The following is a 22,712-nucleotide window of genomic DNA, read 5'->3' as shown; positions in this document are numbered from 1 at the left end:
GCCATTGGGTAATCTTAGTTAGAAAACTGCTATATTAAGTACTAAGGGCCCCCTGGGATCATACGATTCACAGAGCACACAAAACCAAGGGCACACATACAGGTTTGGAGTTGGACTAGTGATGAGCGAATCTGTCCCGTTTCGCTTCGACATAAAATTCACGAAATGCTGAAAAAATCATGAAACGCATTTGTTGCGCAATTTTTTTGTCGCCCGTGTCTTTTTTGTCTTTATTTGAGAGCAATAAGGATTTAACAAACAGGGGTATCCTACCTTCATTGTGTAAACCTGTTTCATTTAAAAAATATGTAAGTAATGCACTTACAAAGATGGACGAAATGAGTGCTTATCTTATTTGATGCAATGCACTGTAGAGCTGTAGGAGTAGCCTTCTGTTTGTGCAACATTTTTTTCCCTCCTACATTCCAAAATGCGTTCCACTTGCAGCCACAGATGTGATGCCACAGCACTTTTTGGAGGATAAAGAGCACAGACTGCTTTACTTTATAAACACTGATCAGAGGACTGGTGGAACTGTTTTTTTCATATATGTATCTTTCAATATTGCTCTAGGGTTAGTTTTATGTTTATTGGCCTGTAGCTTATGGCTCTGACTCCCTTTATATTATAACTTGGTTGGTGTAAGAATTAACTCCAGCCTGGAGCCGTCAGTAATTCCGGGCTTCCCTCTGTGGGTTGGATCTATGGATGCAATTGATTTGAAATGGCATTAAAGACACCACACACCTATGTGTTCATATACAGGTATGGGATGTATTCTCCAGAAATCTCTATAATACAGGAATGCCATATTCCATGGAGTCCTTTGGAACCATTCTTATTGTTAGAATCATTTCTTTTTTCTGTAATAATAACAGTATATTTTACCTGATGGTAACTAAGCTGCACAAATCTATATCAGTAGCAAAGCAATTACTTTGGGTTTATTTCATATGTAAATGTTTTATAGATGCCTTAAAGGTGTTTTTTTAATTAAATTTTAGCATGATGTAGGGAGTGATATTCTGAGACATTCTGCAACTGGTCTTCTGTTTTTATTATTTGTGGTTTTTGAATCATTTAGCACTTTCAGCAGCTTTTCCAGCTGTCCAGTAGCAGCTATCTGGTTGCTAAGCTCCAAATTACCCTAGCAACCAGTCGTTTAAGAGACTGTATCTCCTTATTCAGCTGCAGATTCTCATTAACTGAATTTTCATATGATTAACCATGAGATATATTTTTTTTCATGAAATTGAACATGGCTCATAGCATATTATGGAGCTGATTTATTAAGATAGGCTCTAAGTTGAACAAGGAATTAACTTATTGTCAATGGTTGCTATGGGCAACTGCACTTTAGTTTACAGTAGCACCTGTGCCATTATTTAACAAAATGCTAAAAATTGTAGTTGAGCTTTTTCCAACAAAGGCATTTATTTCAGATCAGAAGAAATGGCTGAACTTTGCTAAACATGCTTAAGTTCTTAAGTTCTGATTGGCTTTTGCACCCCCTTCTGACTTTACATTATATAACCACTTTTATTTGTAACAAAATAATCTCTTTGAATACATACAAAGATACTTATGTGTACTTATATACTTATGTATATAATGTATGTATCTGGCAATGACCATGCAGAACAGTGCGACAGAGAAGGTAGCAGTGTTGAGTTTAAAGGGGTTGTAAACCCAATCATAAGGTTGCCCCACTGTGCTCTCTAGTTTTGTTATAGAAGTTGTTGAAAAACGGAATTATAGATGCAAAAAAATTCACCACTTAGCATTCTACTGACTAAAAATCTCATTTTAAATAAGAGAAGTGACCAATGAAAATGCTGATTCCCAGCACTATGTCAGGCATCTTTCTGTATAGAGATAATCATGTCATTTGTTTCTTTATTATATGACACTGGGGATAAAGGACAGACTCCAATTGCAGGAACAAAGAGCAGGCAGCCAGATTTACACTGATCAGCTGAGATTCTCATTGGATGATTTTTTGCATTTGATTGCAGCTGCTGGCCCTGGAGATTTGGTGAATAGTTTTATAAAAATTAAATTGTGCAATATTGCTTTCATAATTCAACCGTGATGTTGCTGGACTACAGTTCCCAGTATGCCTCAACCTTCATTACATGTTAAATTGTTCTGGGATTTTGTAGACCAGCAACAGCTGAGATAGGTATGGTTAAGCTTTGCAGTGTTTTGTACCCCTTTACTCTGTAGGTACATTTTTCTGACAACCAATAAATTGACTTCTGAGCACATTAATTATTAGCAAATTAATAGTTAATTATTAGTTAATTTGCTAATATTAGCGAATTATTAGCAAATTAACTATTTATAAGTACATAATATAGAATTCCGCAAACTGTTTGTAGTGCGATCTCAAAGACTATTTAATGCACCAAAGTAAAATGTAGAGCAGAGATTTTTGGCCCAGGGAGAAGTTCTACAATTTGAATCAAAAGTTCCTTTCTGACTCAAAAATGACGCAGCAATGCTGTACAGGTATGGGACCTAATATCCAGAATGCTCAGGACCTGGGGCTTTTTGGATAAGGGATCAGTTATTTGGATCTCTATACCTTACGTCTACTAAGAAATTATTTAAACCTAATAGGATTGTTTTGCCCGCAATAAGGATTAATTATATTTTTGGATCAAGTACAAGATATCTTTTTATTATTATTACAGAGAAAAATTAAATAATTTGTAAACATTAGAATTATTTGCTTATAATGGAGTCTATGGGAGATGGCCTTCCCATAATTCACAGCTTCCTGGATAATGCATTTGTAGATAATGGATCTGGAATAGCGGTATTTTTTTTCTAAATTTAAGTAACCCATTGAGTTCCTGTTTACGAAAAGGCACCAAACTTCCAGTAACATCCAAAAATAAAAGTAATTGCAACATAATACTCTGTTGCCCTGCACTGGTACAACAGGTGTGTTTGCCTCAAAAAGACTACTTTTGGTGTTTCTGTTCCCTTAAAGCTCCCTAATATATCTTTGAGAACGCCTTGACCATCAAGAATATTTACACTTTCATTGTTTACTAAAAGACAAAATTGAGTTTTTTGAGCAGGCTTCCAGGCAGATTATCCACCATGGTCATGTATAGCATTATATACAGTGCTGCTCTTTAATATATTGAAATAAATGGATCTTTTATATTATATCCCCTTTAACCTCTTGTGTTGCCATTCTTTTCTTCATAACTGAGATCCTGCATTCTCCTTATTAAATTATTCATTACCCTGTTATGTTTATGCACGGGACAATCCTTTACATGACAAGACTTTAGCAATCCCCTTTGAGTTCAACTGGTTAAAGAAACAGATGGAATTCTGCAAGCGTCAATACAATTTGTGCTTAAGGACAGAGTCATCTGGTATTGGCTCAAAGACCAAGGCACAGATTTACTTTTGTTGGTTGCAAAGTCAATGATGTAACCTGTTTAAGCCATAAAATATGTTCAGGAGTGTTCAGAGCAGAACTAATGTTCTTCTGAATCACAGGAAGTCATCTGAGGTGCTTCTGATATCATATAAGTATGCACCCTGGCGTTCTCTCTTTAGAGCTGTGCTGAATGTGCCAATACAAGGAGGAGATGCCAGGGAACCAAAACAAAACCAGACACTTGTATCTGCCACTTGGCTTGGGAGCAACTGCTCAAACCGAAGTCTATCCCCAGTATAAGAGAAGTTTGGGCTGCTCGGATTAGCTTATTTCTACAATGGCTATCAATGAATATTAATAATATATATGAATATCAACATTGTGATGTACTATGTTAGACCATTGTGTGGTTCTTCTTGTAGGGATAGTTGACTATACATACATACATACATACAAATAGTAAATATAACTTTTGTTTTTTTGCTATAATTTATACAGGAGCAGTGGCAGTTCTAGAATGTAGCTCCCATCCTTCCCAGCTACAGTCAGGTGATCCCAGTGGTGGGCAATAAAAAAGCAACCATTTGGGAGTTTTAACTCTAAAATCAAGTTGCAGGTAAAACTTAGTCCCTTTGTGAGGGCCGTGACAGACGGGGAAATTAGTCTCCCTTGTCGTGGGCGACTATTCTCCCCGAAATGGCATCCCACCGGCTAGAATGTAAATCACCGGTGGGATGGGATACGCGGCGCAGCGATTTTCCGAAATCGGCGAAGTTGCCTTGAGAGGAAACTTCTGTGATTTTGGTGCCGTTTATGCCATCCCACCGGCGATTTATTTGTGGGATGGCATTTCGGGGAGATTAGTCGCCTGCAACAAGGGAGATTTGTCGTGCGGTGACTAATCTCCCCATCTGCCACAACCTTAAATGTATATTGAAGCAGTATAATTCTTAGAATCAGATAAAGGTAAGTGTAGGACCGCCCAAACTGGGGGGGAAAGACATTGATATAGTTGGCCAGCTTGAATACATTGGGATATATGGAGAAACAGTCCCTGTTTTGTTTATACGGGAGGGCATTTCTTAGTAGCTTAATGCACAGAATATCTTAATGTCTTATATATATTGATAATGGGTGAGTGCAGAGGATCTCTTGTCTCTGCATAAGCCCCACTTGTGTGTCTTTTAAGCTTTAAAAAATGTTATAAACTATATTTTTGTTGCTTTGCTTCTTAGATTCTGCAAAAGTTAAGCAGTTCATCTGGGTTAGGAATATGGTCCAGATGCGGTGGAATACTAGAGAATGTAGCTGCCTAGGTTGGGCACCCTTGACCTGATATCTAGTAATAATGAATAGTGAATTACATCAGGGACCGTTAAGACAGTGAATCCAAGAATGCTACAAGTACAAGCTTTTAGCGCTAATAATCACACTTAAATGAAGTATGTGAGGTTGGAACTTCATTGCTTGGCAACAAGAGATTTTTTTTTTGCAAATAGCTTCACAGGTTTGTTTTTCAGAGACTTGCTACATGCAATCATTTTATGGATTTTGAGTCATGTTTGTAAAAATAGGCTTGGGTACACAAAGTAAACTTAAACCCTTGGGAACAGTCTCAGAACCCAGGGATTTACCATTTTGTTATAATTTATCTCTATAAATTGCTTTGTATCTCCAATATTCCCTGTGTTGGTTTTGGGTGGCTCAGTAAATGCTGGGGGACTTTAAAAAGCTATTCTGGCACTATACAAGCCAGCGTCCACTTTAATTTGATTTGGTTGCTCTGCTGTGGATATCCAAATAGACTGTATTCCGGTTGTCTGATTCAGAAATATCATCTATATACCTACGTACAGAAAACAAAACTGTCTACATTTCTTTTCAAAAGACTATGTGCAGAATGCTCTGCATGATTGATCAAGATGCAAATGACCCATCAGGATTCCCTGCAAAGTACCAATCCGATATCTTGGGAATGCTGTTTGGGGGGGGGGGGCTACTTAGGAGAACAGCAAGGGGTCTCCCATTAAGGCTTTTTTTGTGTTGGATTTCATTACACTGCAGTGGGAGGGAAGAAACAATTGCAGAAAGATTCCTTCTAGCAAGGGGAGTATCAGATTCAGGTTACTCTGTCCAACCCCTTCCAAAGCCACAGGGATTGCTCAGAAACAGTCAGGCAGGGGTTAACAATAAAGCTGAAAGGATGCAAATATTGGGATAGTAAAGGAAACATTACTCTAAATCATTATCCTGCATTGGAGAATCTCCAAATCCATTAAGAGAAAAATGTTTTAACCCACAAGGGGCTCTCCATAAGGATTTGATAACCAGTACATTCTGCGGACGGCCTTTAAGCAGTGTCAGAACCAAGCTGGATGGTGCAGGAGTTTGGACCAATATAAGCAGTAAATGATCCCATTAACAGGCCTACTGCAGCTCTATGTTACTATCCAACAGTACTTAGGATCCCTTAACAAATTAAGGCAACAGCTGGAGATTGCAGATAGCAGAGGCATCATATCAAGGGTTGGTTACACCATCTTAACCTTTCTATACACACTATACACCTCAGGTACAACCCCTTTCCCTAATATCACCTTGCCTTACTATACAACCTCGCCCCAGCTGCAGGGCCTTCCCCATGGTACCATTGTATCTTACTATACACATTATCCCACAATTACAGCTCCTTCCTTGACACCCTCTTGCCTACCCTGCGGTTACAGCCATACTCCCTCTTACAGTTTTGCTTTACTGTTCACAATAATAAAGTCATTAACTCTTCCCTCTCTCTGCATGCAACTACTGCTTTCTGAAGCTCTAGAAAGTCATAATGACTGCTTGGAGTACAGGTGAAGCTGAAAGGTGCACACACACACACACATATATATATATATATACCCATATTATTTATGGCTGTTGCATTTGTGAATGTAGATCTTGTCATTGCCTACTAATTAAATATAAATATATGCCGGCACCTCTACTTTACTATTCACCATAATGACCTCAGGCCATTATGTGAAGATAATATCCTTTATATAAAGAACAAGCTTGGTGCAATGGGAAGGCAATGTCCTGTCTGTTCCCCTTAGTAAATGCCCATTCTTTTCTAGCAGCTAAAATACTGCACTTGACTAGCTATCAGCTGAAGGGGTTAAGGTGTCCTTGATGCTTAAGTGAGCCAATTTCCAGCGCTAAACATATGCCAGCAACAATTTCCTATAAGGAGCCATGAAAAGATAGGGCTCGCACATATGCGCAGATATGAATCACTGCTGCTAATGCCTTGCCATAATGAATACTATCAAGCCTCCAATCCATTGCACCATTACAGTATGCTTAGGTTCCCCCTTTTTGTCTGCCTGCCTCCAATAAACACAGCATGTTACCCAAACAGTTTCTCCTCTTTTCCTCGCTATGCCTGACAGTCCGATGCCAAACAGCAGAGCTGCCTCGCTTAAGACTCTATGCAATGGGAGCACTTGACTTGTAATGAAGACGCAGTGCCATACACGATATACAAATAGACAAGGTGATGACAGTCATGCTACAATATCATACTCGGGCTCACAAATACAATACTCTATACAAGTATAGGGTCTGTTATTCAGAATGCTTGGGACTTGCGGTTTTCTGTATACGGGGTCTTAGTGTAATTTAAGTATCTAAGGCTAATAAAATATTAAAAGTAAACAAACACTATTATAATTTTTTCAACAACATGTACTTATGTTTGCTTAGCAATTAATATTAGTACAGAGTAAAAAGAAATCAGTCAAAAATTGGACTATTGGAAATGGCACTTCTATACTTTGGAGCTTTCTGGATAATGGGTTTCCAGATAACTGATCCCATATATATATCTGCAAGCCTACTCATCCATGCAACCAGTGTAAATCTAGATCCTATGCACATGTCATAGAGAGATCAGGAAGAGGCTGCTGTAAGTTTCTGTATTATAAAGCAGCTGATCGGTACAGAGGCACCCTGTAGTTATGTTATACTGTAATCCCACACAACCTGCATTTTAGCAAACTGTTTCTACACAAATTAAGATTTTAATTGCAATGAAATCATTTGAACTGAAAAGAAAAATAACTATATATATTTATCTAAAGCAATTTTGCTAGCAAAGTCACCAGTGACCTATGATACGAGATAAAAGCTTGTGCAACTCACTTTCCCAGCTCCTCGAAAAGTTGGTATTCCTCGCTGAATCGCGTGCAGGTAATCGTGGCCATTCCTGTCGCCCCCCAGTTGCCTCGAGAGTGGTGGGATAATGACAGAGCACTGAGGGTGGCTGTTCGCCTTCTTTCCTTTAATCCCCGGTTTTGTTGCTAATGCTGTGCTTTTATTTCCTTATATGCCAGTATGGGGGGTGGCAAAGGTCCTTTTAAACTCCCCCCTTTTAATTTTTCTCTTTCCCTCAACTCTATTATTCTATTTCCCCTCTGCACAAATCTCTCACCCCCCCCTCTGCCTTATTTTATCTTTCTTTTCTTCTTGTCCTTCTCTCTTTGCCCTTCAGTCTCTCTCTTTAGGCAGTATATCAAGAAATGTTTCTATTAAATTATGTATCTTGCTTTTTCCCCCCTGGCTGTTCCCAGCGGTCACCTTTCCAGTGCTGCTTATCTGTGTCTAGCTGCCTCTGTATCCTTCAGTTTCTTCTCTTTTATTTTGTGCTTTCTTTTGCTTTGTTATCCCTCTATCTTTCTTAGGCTGTGCTAGGTGCTCTCTGTTATCTTGAAGGTGAGGATGGCACGGGCTCTGACTGACAAGCCTGCAGTTAAGCATGAAGCTAGCCTGTCCTCCCTTACCAGCCGTCGTCAGCATCCAGATTTCCATAGCAACCACCCTCTGATACGCCCTAACTCCTGTTGTCAGGGCAACTACTTCCCAAACATCTGCCCCCCCTCCCAATTGCTTTTGACTTTTACAATCTCAAATTATGGAGCCTAAACGAATGATCAGAACACTAAAAAGAGCCAAACAAACAGGCAAATAAAAATCTTACGATAGCATCTCAGATCTATCAAGATAATTTTCCTGGACAGTGACCCTTCTCTGCTTTGGCTGACACATCTCCATGGTAACGACAGTTTCTTAGTTTGTCCCTAAGAAGACAAGATGTTGTTACCATGGCAACAAAGACTGATACTGTACAAAAAACAGGTATCAAATTGTTTCAGAGTAGATTTCATTCTGCAGGGTTGATTGCTGGGGCAGAAATGTCCTTTTCAGGATGTCAGACATTTCACAGCAGCTTGGAATAAAAATGTAATAAATATACTTGCTATCGGTGTTACATCGATGCTCACCAAATGGATATCATTATTTTGGCCAATATATAAACTTTTGCCTGGTGGCAAAATCACTATTAGACCAGCTGCCAAAGAGATCATCTTCCTCCCATTTATTAAATTTAGTCCATAGTAAATTAACATAATTTAATTGGTTCCATGTGCTGTAATTACTCAATCCACTTTGTTCTCCCCCACCAGACCGTTTTATGGCTCCTGCACTGAAATGGAAACTCTTTTGACAATTAGGGTGAAGACACTGGGTAGCAGTTACATACACTAGTAGCAGCTACATGGCTACTAATCGCCAGAAAATCCCCTGCCATAGACAATACTGAGAATTGCCTCTGCTAAAACACACGTAGAGGCAATTATCAGTAAATGATCAGCATTGACTATTTTAGTAGCCACGACAAGTAGCTGCTACTAGTAGCTCCGTGTGTCTTCACCCTTAACACATGGAACTCTAGCGCTGGCTAGGGTTGAGCGAATTTTTTCACAAGACACGGTTGCCCAGTGAAATTTCCGCATTTCACAATACTGCCGTGTAAAAATTTGTCACCCGGCAAAAAAAAAGTTGCAGTTGAGTCAAATTGGGTGCGGTCACGTCAAAACAGACTCGGTCACATCTAAACAGGTGTGGTCCTGTCAAATTGGGGACAGTTGTGTCAAAATGCCCGTGATCATGGCAAAATAGGGGCGAGCCACAAAAAAAGACATGCATATGTTTTGCAAAATTTTCTTGACGTTTCTTGGCGAAGCAAAATGGGACAGATTCGCTCATTACTAGAGCTGCCCACTCCCTCTTGTTTAACTATTTGCCGCATTTCTAGTCATGCCCGAAATAATCAGTTCATTCCCACAACATACCCATATTTTCCTAATTGGATCTCCATACCATAAGGTTGTTAAGAATCAGTTAAATATTAAACAAACCCAATAGGGTTGTTTTGCCACCAATATGGATTCATGTATCTTACCTGGGATCAAGTACAAGGTACTGTTTTATTATTACAGAGAAAAAGAAAATATTTTTTAATAACTAGATATGATTAAAATGGACTTCATAGGAGATGGCCTTCCCATAATTTGAAACTTTTTGGATAATGGGTTTCTGGATATCAGATCCCATACCTGTATGTACTCAAAATAAGAGTAGCAAGTAGTGACTTATTGGGAAATGTTGCAAAACCTATAAACAGTCAGTGATTGGTTTATGGCTAATCATGCTCTAATATATATCTGATTTATTCAGAACTCAACAATTATATCACTATATAATATTCAAGTACCAGTGCAAGACGGTAAATCTGACTTGATTCATTCACTACCTTGGTGTTATGAAAGTGAAAATAGAAACTAGGGTGCTCCTGTTTTACAGCATATTGTGGAACTATATATGAACTCTTTGCAGGTTAACATTATTATACTGTAAATTAGAATTTAGCTGGTTTTGAGTTAACAGTGGTGATCTGAAATCCACAAAAATGTGGTTCAATTCTTGCCGCTGCCGGAATATCTTATTATGGTTAATTTAAAAAGATTCAACGTGTTAGATATATTGGAGGAGGATAAAGCAGAGTAATAAACTGCAAATAATATGACAAGCAGAAATAACCTTACACCCTGTGTCAGAGGGCCCTCTCCTGAGGAAGGGAGCATGCAGTCTGGGAAATAATTGGTGTGTATTGTGCCAATAGTGACATGATATATGTTCTGGGAGATGTGATATGTGTCACGCCAGCTGAACAGGATTTTCATCCGAACTGATGGATCTGCAGGGGATAAGCACTTTTGTGTTGATGCCTATCTGTGTGTGCCCACCAAGTAGGAGTAAGAAATTTGCCTGAGGTGGCACTTTAGCAGGGGTGGCAATTAGCCCCCTGGTAACATTAAGAGGTGAATTTAAGTTTTCTTCAAATAGGAAATTTGCCTCATTTATTTCCATCTCAGGCAGCTCTGGGTAACCCACAAAACTCTTTTATCGGAAATGGAGTGTAGAGACCTGCAGCAATTCGTGAAGGGTGAAGGCAAAGTGCAATGTGTGAAAAAATTGTACACTCCTCAGAGGCATTCCTAGATTGGACATGGCAAAGATTTGCAGGGGTGCCCGGTGCACGCAAGCACTACTGCCTGTCCCTCCCATCATGCACCGCCCAACCCTTACATCCCAAATCCCTGTCCGCTCCTCCCTCAAATCCCAACTCCCCACTCGCCCCTCCCTCATGTCCCCTCCCACACTAGCTCTCAGGGGTTCACTAAAGCTATAGAGAAAGCAGCATCCTGCCCCCCGTGACTGTGGTCAGTTATGCCACTGACACCCTGCCTTCTTGCTGGTAAATGGCCCCAAATATTTACCACTCATGCTATTGTCTTCAGCTCACAGATCCCACTCTTAATCCTCCATTCATTTATCAGAGCTTTTAGCGGTACACTGTTCTTTCTGCTCCCAGATATATCATGTATTTACATGCACCACATAGATTTGAACATTAAGTCATTTTGATCATTGTTTTCACTCAAATCCCATCTTAATAATAAGAGAAAAATAAAGGCAACCATAATCAAGCCCCTTTATATGAATACACAGGACTAATCCTACCTGTCAATAGAACAGTTGCCCAGATGATATGTTGGCGGAGAAAAGGACGGTCCAGCCTGGATGCATCTTGTGTGTTAGTAACAGAAATTAATGCAATCATTGTACACATCGGGTTAATTTCAGAATTTTCTAGCCAAAATCCACAGGTAAATTTAATGTATTTCTGCCACACATGGAAAGGGTGTATGCAGGATCAACAGAGAAACCTTCATGTGTGCCATCACTGTAAAGGTAATGCTATGCAGTTATTCCAGGCATTTAACACACAGCCAACTAATTATTATTATTATTAACATTTATTTATAAAGCGCCAACATATTCCGCAGCGCTGTACAATAAGTGGGTTACATACATTGGACAAACAGAGTAACATATAAAGCAACCAATAACCAATACAAGAGGTGAAGATGGCCCTGACCAACAGAGCTTACAATCTTTAATAGCCCCATGGGTAGGCCACAAAATGCTCATAAGTGTTCCATATATTTTAATGATAATCAGTTGGACTAACAGCTTAATTATCAGGTCATGCAATTTGTGGCAATAATAATGTAGTCAGTTGCCCTGAAATTAATGGAGAGAAATTGCCCAGTGACAAATCTTTGAACCTCTACTTGTTTCTTTGCCCTAATCATGATGCTAATATGAAGGCAATTAATGCCAGAGCAGGCAAACTAAAGAATAAATGATGTTATTGGCTAGCTTATTAACATTTAGGTAAGGTTAGGTGGCTGTGGGAGCACTCCAAGGATACTTAAAGTCTAAATAATAATGGAAGCGCAACTGACCTGGTCAAATGCAGTTCAAACAAAAATGCAGATCATATAAAAATATATACTCATGAACTAGAAGCCCTTTTGGTAATGTATGCACTTTCACAGAATTAATTACTTTTGGTATGGGAACCGTTATCCACAAAAGCTCTGAACTGCGGAAAGGCCATCTCCCATAGACTCCATTTTAATCAAATAATTACATTTTCAAAAATTATTGTTTTTCTCTGTAATAATAAATAGTACCTTGCACTTGATCCCAACTAAGATATAATTACCCCTTATTGGGGGCAGAACAGCCCTATTGGGTTTATTTCATGGTTAAATGATTCCCTTTTCTCTGTAATAATAAAACAGTACCTGTACTTGATCCCAACTAAGATATAATTACCCCTTATTGGGGGCAGAACAGCCCTATTGGGTTTATTTAATGGTTAAATGATTCCCTTTTCTCTGTAATAATAAAACAGTACCTGTACTTGATCCCAACTAAGATATAATTACCCCTTATTGGGGGCAGAACAGCCCTATTGGGTTTATTTAATGGTTAAATGATTCCCTTTTCTCTGTAATAATAAAACAGTACCTGTACTTGATCCCAACTAAGATATCATTAATCCTTACTGGAGGCAAAACAATCCTGTTGGGTTTAATTAATGCTTAATTTTTTTTAGTAGACCCAAATTATAGAAAGATCTCTTATGTAAAATACCTCAGATCCTGAACATTCTGCATAACAGGTCCCATATTTGTATTTAAACAAAGGAACATTAATCAAACCCATTTTTTGTGTGTGGCATATCGGACTACAAAATAAAAAAGTTAAGGAGAATCACATAGAGTAAATGGATATAATCAGCTGATAAACTCTATACACTTATGAACCTGCATTCTCTAAGGGCTAAAACTACATAGGTGATTTAGATCAGATTTTGTGGGTCATTTTTATCTGACCCACAAAATTTTGCCGTGCAACACTAGATTTTGTAGGATCCTAAAAAATCTAATCCCCACTGCTGTTGTGTATGTCGGATGACATAAAATTGGATGGTTTATTCCTGCATCTGCATCTGACAATGTCAATGCATTTCAATAAGAGAAAAAAAGTCTTTTAGACACTCAGATTTTTGGCCAGGTTCAATTTGATGGGACAAGCTTACCTCCTAATTCTCTTCCAGATTTTCCCACAGAGCCAAATGCAATTCAATGAGAAAAACTCATCTCACTGTTTATCACATGAACACTCTATTGAGGTCTATAGGAAAAAAGAAAACTTGAAATAGGAGAAAAGTTTTCTTTCCTCATATTGAATCTCATAAGTTTGCATGTGATAAACCATAAAATAAAGATTTCTCATGGAATTTAATCTGGACCCTTATCTTGCCGGATGCAGATCCAGTATACCCTTTTCACAGGCTTGTTGTGTTGGAAGGCGAGCAATCATGTACTGTAGTTTACACATCAGATTTTTGTATCCACCCCGTTAGATTCTGACCTGTGAAACGACATCCGACTTGTAGGATCCAGTCTGTCAATCCAACACCATCTTACAAAATCTCCTGTGAACAGGGTCGGACTGGGGGGTGCAGGGCCCACCAGGGCTTCTGCCTCCGGGGCCCCTGCACCCCCCAATCGCCCCCACCGCCTTCACATCCCTCCTCGCAGAGGCTCCCAACACCCTCTGACCCCCTCCCTCGAGCGTTCATAAAAGAAATTTGATAGCGGAAAAGATGGCGGATCGTGGGAGCGCCCTGGGGGGGATCGGATCTGGCCCACCGGGTTTTTTCCCGGTACCCCGGTGGCCCAATCCAACACTGCCCATGAAGTTCAGCTCTAAGGGGACTGAAAATGCCAGAAAAGGATAAAAGAGAATCACATGCTTTGTGCATTGTAAACATTTTGTCAACTTCCGTGCTTATGTGACAAAAAGTGACATGATTTTAAGGATTAGGATTCGGTTCAGCAAGGCAATTAGATTCAACCAAATCCGAATCCTGCTGAAAAAGGCCGAATCTTGGCTGAATTCTCGAACCGAATCCGATTTGGTGAATCCTTAATAATTACATGATTACAGTGTCCCTGTCTGAAGGTTCTTTATAATAAATCTATGCTTCATGCAGAGGTCCTTTATTATGAAATTAATTCTGAGAAACCGAGCAATGCCCTAAATTGTTACATGTGAGATCAGCACAATGCAGACCAGTTACCCTGGTGAGAGATAATTAAATACCACAACTATTGTTCCAAGTTCTAATTGTGCTGCATAGTCTGTCCATTAGCCTGAAAATGAAATTAAGATAGTAAATAGAGTCCAGCTGTCAATGTTGTGCAAAAACGTTTCCAGAATAGTATCCCTCACTCTGAAGCGGCACAAAGTCTATCAAGAAATGCATTTCTGTTGTACGGGGCCCCCAGCTGTGTTGGCTCACTGTTGATGTGCAACAGCCTTACAACAGAAAGACAGCAGATGACTCAGCAAGACCAATATTTTTTTTAAAAAGGGTACAAATAACATTTGATTGCTAAAAAATATATATTTGTAAGCATTGAAATGCACATTTTTCATATTGTTGCACAAATGAAAGCGTAAAAACCCCGAAAACCTCTACAACCATGAAGCAAAGAAAAATCTTCCAGTTATAAAAAGGGCACCTGCCATTGACTTCTATTAAACCTTGACTGCTTTACTTTCGGTTTACTGGAGTGAAAAAATCGTATTTAATTACAAATTGGGGGAAAAAAATTGTTTTAAAAATTGTTCTAAAGTAAGTAAATTCCACCTGAGTGTGTATTATAAAATGCTTATATTTTATTATAAAATCCTTATATATGGTTTTTTTTCAACTTTATTTTCCAAAAATTTCCCCACAGCTTGTTTATAAATCCACACATGTTAAATAATTGCATTACATGTCAGTTGGTGTTCATAACAGAATAAGCACAGGCAAGCCTGTTTGTTCCGAGCTTGATAGAGTGGTGGTATGAAGTCTCAGTAGAAAGAGAGGAGGTAAGAGAGGGGAAGAGTAGGAGGGGAAAAGGTTGAGGGGGGAATGAAGAGAAGAAAAAAAAGAGGGAGGAGGGGAGGTTATTAGTTAGAAGTGAAGAAAGTAGATACATAAATAGTAACCATAACTTTGATAACGATAATAATAATAATGTGTCGTCACCTTATAGTGAAATCCGTATATTTTACTGAACTTTTTACAGATTATTTTGTTTTAGGGCAATCATTTAGCACACTAGGTTCATTTATTAAGATACCCAGAAATTGCGCCTATAAGGGCCCACACACAGAGCACTTGGCCAGCACCTTTATAGAATGCAAGCTTCCCTCTGGGCCAAGGGAGCCCTGCCGTTAGAAGATATTAAATACAGGATTCCATCACATATTACATTCCTTGGGGTTCCTTAGCTTGCAGGTCTGGGGACATGCAGCAATTTATATAGTGAGGTACAACTCTTAGTGCACCATTCTAGTTCCGCAAAGACTTATTCCTCGGGGCAAAAGAAGCAGTGCAAGATGCAAAGTTAAAAACACACAGTATTTTTGCACCTTACTTCTTGCCCACCATGGGTTAAGAACCCTCCTCTTGTGGTTTTATATTTCTATGTTTTAAAAAAAATCCTCATGTATTGTTCTTTATATTTCTCTTTCCATTAAATCACACATCATAACACTAATTAAATGAAAAAAATTGGTACAGATAGTATATTCCATTGATAGTGGATCAGTTTACAAATCATGTCACTGAGAAATGATAGTAAGAAAAGACTAGCGGACCCGTCAAGTCTGTCCAATTAGTTTCCTCTTTTAAGATCATGGCTATTGCCTGTTTTAATTGGTTCTTAGAAGAGTCTTATGCTTCTGCCCATGTCATTATATTTCCTAAAACACAATTTGCTCTAATTGGTTCTTAGAATAGCCTGATGCTTCTTCTAAGCATATTTCAATTTTTGATTTCTAGACCATTAAGGTAGGGATCTTTACTGTCCAAAAAAATCAAACTAGAAAATGCTTAGAAGAAGCATCAAGGTATTCTAGGAAGCAATTAGAGATTAAACTGTAGGATGTCTACTCAGAGATATTACTACCCTTACTAAAAAGACATTTGCTGGTACTAGACATGCCTAGAGGCAGCACATCTAGCGACGAGCAATTCTTTTCACCAAGCTTGGTTTTTCGAATGCAGAAATTCCACATTTTGCTAAAAATACACATTCACTTCAATGCATTTGGAGTGAGAAAAAAATGCCCATTGACTTCAATGCATTTTGCATTTAAAGAAAGTTGCATGGTAGCCACAAAAATCCGGCTTCTATGCAGGTTGCAAATTTTTCACTGTTAAGTGGATTTTTGTGAAGTTTTGTGAAATTTTCAGATAAGCGAAACTGGGACAGATTTGCTCATCGGTGCTTGGTGACAAATGGTGGTGAATGCCAAGCAATAGCCTAATAGGAAAAAAACATTTTTAACCTATAAATGTGTAAAAGCCCGAATCCATTAGATTGATGCCAAGAACTGCATCCACTTGCCCTGCATAAAGCATAAACATCATTGGGTTTTAATAACAATAATTTCAACAGTGTTTTTATATATGAAGGGACTAATTAAATTAACTTTATTTGTCTATAAAGCATGCATTGTTGGGGTCTTTTAAGTCTGGCAGCAAACTATGGTCATATAATATAGTAGGCCAGTCACACACAAATGTAGGGCATCAGTGATCTGGATCATCCTAAACAGTTTTTTGCAGTGTATTAATTGGATAAACTTCATGGGCATTTGTATGATATACAATAAGCTTACCTTAATACAGGCACCACTGTTCAGCTGCTAAGTACAAAGAATTAATGGAAGGGTTAATGTGGAAATAGCGTACATTCCATGTTAATGTTGGATGCAAAATACCTTGGAGCAAATGTCGCTACACCGTGGAGCTTTAAGTAGTAACTAAGAGACAAGGGCACAAAGGCCAGTTAGGGAGAGATTTAGAATGGCACAAAGGCCAGTTAGGGAGAGATTTAGAATGGAGACTGTGCAGCATAATTTAGGGATTTTAGCTGTTGGCAATTACAAGAGTTCACTGTATTCTTGTGCTCTATGCAAACCATTTGAACTAAGCAGTCTGGCCAGATTCTGTTAGGTCACATATCCATCTAGTCCATCCTTTTGGTAAATGAAACCTGCCTAACTGCTAGCTGATCCAGAAGAAGGCAAAAAACCCCATCTGAAGCCTCTCCAATTTGCCTCAGAGAGGGAAACATTTCTTCCTGACTCAAAGATGGCAATCAGAACAGTCCTTAAATTAACTTTGTTCTCAGCTAATTTCCCTAACCGAGTATTGGTCACTTAAAAAAAAAAGTCACTCAACCCCTTCTTAAAACTATCTAATGTAGCTGCCAGTACAAGTACTTCAGGGAAAGAATTCCACAACTCTGTAAAGCTTTCAGTGTAAGAACCATTTTGGAATATTAATATGGAACCTTTCTTCTAATTGGAATGGCTGTCCTCTTGTTTGGTGGTAAGTTTTACTGACAAATTAAGCATTAGAGAGATTATTATATGTTACCCTTATATATTCTTACATTGTTATCATCTACCCTTAAGCACCTCTTCTCCAGTATATACAATATCAACTTGGATAGTCTTTCTATATAACTGACTGTTAACCATCTTAGTTGCCCTTCTTTGGACTCTTTCTAATTCAATAATACCTTGTTTGAATATTGGAGAGCAAAACTGCACTGCCATTTGTCTAAACTACAAATACAACTTTTTTAAAATATATACTACTGATGCACGGTAAATGATCACTCATTTGCTCTCTAGCAGACCTGTGCCATGGTTTTTATATTTTTGCTTTAGCCTAGCCAAGCTTTGTCCCCTATTAAAAGGAGCATTGTCAACCATAGGCCTGTTCCCAGATTCAGTCAAACATAGATGTATTATGTGAAGCCACCTTCAACTGTAGCTTTTTCCTTGTTCTATCACCATATATCAATCATTTTATGTATCCTTTAAATTACAATGAAGAAACTAGGGAAAAAGTTTCACTATATATTGGGTGATACATGATTAATGGCAGCAGTGTCCAATTAGCAAGTGATCTCCAGAGTAATTCGTTCTATAATCAGTTAGGGACACTTAGGTTGCCTTCCATCATAGACCCTCTATGTTCCCTATCCAATAATGAGTTCTAAAAGGGCAATACACCATGAGAGCTGCTTTAACCATAATCAGAGCTACCCATTTATCTTTGTACAGTAACATTGCTTTGCGATTTCCATTGAAAGGTTCCTGATGATTTCAGGATGTAGTTATTTAGTAATGTGGGTTTTTGCTTTGAGAAATATCCATATTTTTAGTATTGATATCCTAATCAAAATGCTCATAATTATTAAACTGCAGTATCGTTTATAATGTGTCATGTCATTGGTTGGTCCCATAATCTTTACTTTCATCAGTGTGGTAGTTATTATTATATTATTATATTATACTTATGGTAGCTCCTGTCCTGAGAAGCTTATCACAATTAAGAGACCTATCTCACTTAAATGGATACTGATTTTTACAGGAACACATCATTTTTATAGGGATGCTCCAAATCTAGGATTTGCCTGAATCCCAAGGGGCAACTTTTTTGCAATTCTATGATTTGTGTGTAAAACCAATCCAAGTAGGAAACAGGCAGTAGCTCCAGGAAACCCTTAGTGCTCTTCGTCAATTGGTGTAGTATACTTGAGCCAAAAGCAAAGGGCACACACTAAGAAAATATTTGCGACAAAGCACGTGTGCAGTTGCATGCATTTTGGTGACAAAAGTGCATTTGAGTCAAGAGACTTGCCAATTTGCCTCTGCAATAACACTGGAATTTTGTGGAAAAAATGGTGCATTGTGGGAAAAAAATGCTGATTGCACTTGAAATTGCACAATATGTCTAAGCAAGTGAATGTGCCCTTTAGTGAGCTAGGCTGTAAAATAACAGTCCATAAAAGTTGAATGTTTCCTGAACTTTCTACAGGCAATTTGAAAAATACAAAAAATGCTAAAAGTACATCAAAAGCTTTTGACTATAATTTGGTGCACAGTTAAATGTGCTATTGAAGAAAAACCTTTTTATCCTGTAGAATGTTGAATAGGTATTTCAGTGAGTTAGAGACCAAATCCCAGTGGGAGAACTCCAGCTGCAACTGCTAAAAAAAATGAGAAATCATGAAAAAGTAACAGCATCGCAGTCAGGGTGGGACAGAAACTGCACTTTGCACTTGTCTGGTTCCATTTCGCAATTTCTTTCTTTAAAAAAATTCCGACTATTTGAAGTTTCTGAATATACTTGTATGAATATTTGCATATGGATTTTTTTGCCATTTTCAAACTGAGAAAAAAACAGCAGCTTATTTTAATAAATATGCCCCATAGTGTATTGTCAGCAGCCATTGATTTTCCATGTTAATTAGATTGACAAATTCAGAATAAATAAGACATTACTCCGTGCCTTAGTAACATGGTAACTAAGCTGCATAAGTCCATGTTTGTGGCAGCACAATCATATTGAGTTGTTTTTTTTTTAATGCTGACAGCTGTATTAGTACTTAAACAGCAATGAAAAATTGTAGATTGTAGATTTTTAAAGTTTGTTGGTTTGTTTGTTTTTTCTGCCTCATAGTTTCTACCTATTTCACAAGTAGGGATGTAGCGAACCTCAAAAAAAAAGTTTGCGAACCCGTTCGCGAACTTACGCCAAAAAGTGCAAATGTTCGCAAACTTTGCGAACCCCATAGACTTCAATGGGAAGACGAACTTTAAAACCTAGCCAGAAAACTGATTTTAAAGTTGTTTAAAGGGTGCCACGACCTGGACAGTGGCATGCAGGAGGGGGATCAAGGGCAAAAATTTATCTGAAAAATACGTTGTTGACACAGCGTTGCGTAAAAACGCAAGCTATTCCTATGTATACGCAAAGGCAGCTGGCAGACCTAGCGGAAATACGCCGTGTTTTTTGCTATTTCGCACTATTAGCGGGATTTGCTGAAAAACGCCATGTGTGGCTTGTGCAGCGTTTTTAGGGCGAGAAAAAACGCAGCGGAAAAACGCCATGCGAACCCAAATTGCGAACATACGCGAAAAGTTCGCGAACTTGCGAACACCCAATGTTCGCGCGAATTAGTTCGTCGGCGAACAGTTCGATACATCTCTATTCACAAGTAAACTGGACAAAACATTTCCCTGGCAGTTGTACGGTACATGTACATTATTATAATTTATTTAATAATCATAGCACTGGTTTATTTTTCTGTTACTATTGGAGTTGAAGATTTCATATTTACATATTCTGAAAGTCTAAGTGATTGTTTGTTTTGCCTCAGGCAGAGTTGGTTGGCGTATAGTGAATGTAAGGCCCGTGGTACATGGACCAGAATCACTCTCCAATAGAGATGTCTGAAATTTGAAATTTTTGAGCGTTCCAGTGAACATTTACCCTTGCCATAGGCAACATGTTTCCCATTCTTTTGGATGGGAAATGATGTATGGTGGAGAAGGTTGTTTTAGCTGCTGCAGTTAATCCTGACATCCTGATGGAGCTACTTGTCGCAGCTACAAAACACCAGAAAATACCCTGCCATAGACAATACTGAGAATTGTCTTTGCTAAAACATAGGTAGAAACAGTTATCAGTATTGTCTATTTTGTTGCTGTGACAAGTAGCTTTATGTGTCATTGCCCTTAAGGCAGATAAAGAGGAGCACTATATGGTGCCATGTTATGAGTCTCTACTATGAGTGATTGTTCTGGCGGTGTGCTGTTGTGGTATTTATACAGAGTTGTCAACTTGGAAGCTCATGTACATTGGAGATCCGCAAGCTGCACATTTTCGAAAAATGGAAGTGCTGTCACCAGGCATATGCATAAACTATTCTGGAGCTGAAGATCCCCATTGTGTATGGGCATATTGCACCTCACAACATCACAACATGAACAATTTAGGGAAAGAGGTTGACTGGGGAATTGAGTCAAAAACTGGTTAACTCCCGGGATAATGGGGGGGCGGGGGACAAATTTATATTGGAAATTTACTCAAACAGCAGAAGTGGCAATACCTTATTCAAGATGGCATAAGTGCAACTGCCACTTCCTGCATCTGCACAGCTCACCCCCATCATCCTCCTGCGGCTCCCCCAGTAACTTCCTCAAACTCCCCCCCCCAGTGACTTCCTCCAGCTCCCCCCCTCCCCAAGTGACTACCTCCGGCACCCGTGCCACCATCTGCATCCTCTTGATATGTGCCCGGCTCCCCGCCGCATCTGTACATTTTATAAGGTTGCGCCCGGTGCGTACGGACACACGGGGCGCAACCAATCAAATTTCATGCTGGCCACCAATGGCAGGGCCTGTAGTTCTTTAAAGGGGGCCCGAGCTAAAAAAAACTGTATCACAGCCTGGCCCCCTTTAAAGCGACCAACGCCCGGGCCCGGGACAACTGTCCCCCCTGATGGCGGCCCTGGAACACAACCCCTGATATCTGCTGTGTCACATAAGACACATAAGGGCCCAATTACTAAACAATTTTGAGACAATTTCGTAGTTTTTTAACTGATAGAACATTTCGGAATGTATGCGAAAAGTTCATTAAGATTCCACAACTTTTTTCGAGGTTTTTGTTAAAAAAAACCACGGAAAAATAGTATTTTTCGCATTTCGGAATTCGGAATTCTTTAAAGCTTTGGTTAAACTTTCGTTTAGGACTATCTTTTCTCCAGGTTTGATCTGTTGAGTACCATTGAGTCCTATGGAAGTATTCCAAAGCCAGACATGGAAGGCATCAAAGCCAGAAAGGTTTTCATGGCTTAACAAACTTTGCGGCACACAATTGCAATATTTTCGTATGAACGTTAAAAGCATTTTTGGGACATTTTAGAACTTCAGAAATGATCGTGGTTACTACGATTTTTCACCATAACGTACATAACAATATGTAACTGGATGGGGGGGGTAAATAATTTCTTTTCTGACCACACCTGCTAAAACAGTAGAGCATTATTACACTGCAACTCTCTTTCTCGGGTGAAACCTGAGTGACTAGATGGAGGTGTTGCACATTTATGTAGCCCCTACATAAATGTGGCTGTCGTTGCCTTCCTGTTTCAAACCAAGCACTGCTGCACCTATTGAAGCAGAGGAACACTGGAGCTACCGAACCACTTGTGTTTAAAAAATAGGACACACATGTGACTTGCACACCAAACACTGGAAATGACGCAGACTGAACTTTGAAAATATTTGCCTTAATTGAGTCTGAATTGTGTTGAAATGCATTGGTCAGAAATGCGCAATTCCCCTTGCAAGTGCAGGAAGTTTAGGAATTCTGGGAAAAATCACTGCATTATGGGGAGAAATTGGCGAATGTGCTTGAAATCGCACTTTCTTTACTGCACTTGCAGATGTAATTGAGCCCTATGATGATATTAAATGTTAGCTTAGAGTTGCATGAACTGGATAAAGCATTCTGCCGTTATTCTGTACCTTTATATATAGTAATGGAACTCCTCAGTGTCTGATTAATATCTTTATGTTTTATAGTAGGTGGTACATTATTATCATTATTATTAACACTAAACATTAATATATATAC

General features: G+C 38.8%; 1 protein-coding gene across 7 annotated transcripts in view; it reads right to left on the bottom strand.

Moving 5' to 3' along the window:
• The window catches only part of camk2a (calcium/calmodulin dependent protein kinase (CaM kinase) II alpha), a 106,570-nt gene extending 98,334 nt beyond the window's left edge, over positions 1-8,236 (bottom strand). For 6 of the 7 annotated variants that reach the window (XM_012958394.2, XM_031897527.1, XM_031897528.1 and 3 more), the window contains exon 1: positions 7,586-8,236. In XM_012958394.2, the coding sequence (XP_012813848.1) occupies positions 7,586-7,647 (62 nt within the window). In that variant the 5' untranslated portion in view covers positions 7,648-8,236. 7 annotated transcript variants of the gene reach the window in all.
• Between the last annotated feature and the right edge of the window lie 14,476 nt (positions 8,237-22,712).

The sequence above is a fragment of the Xenopus tropicalis genome, chromosome 3 (genome assembly GCF_000004195.4).
Source record: "Xenopus tropicalis strain Nigerian chromosome 3, UCB_Xtro_10.0, whole genome shotgun sequence".
In the NCBI taxonomy this organism is placed as follows: domain Eukaryota; kingdom Metazoa; phylum Chordata; class Amphibia; order Anura; family Pipidae; genus Xenopus; species Xenopus tropicalis.
The sequence above is the reverse complement of the archived record's forward strand: the minus strand, read 5'-3'. Positions and strand labels throughout refer to the sequence as shown.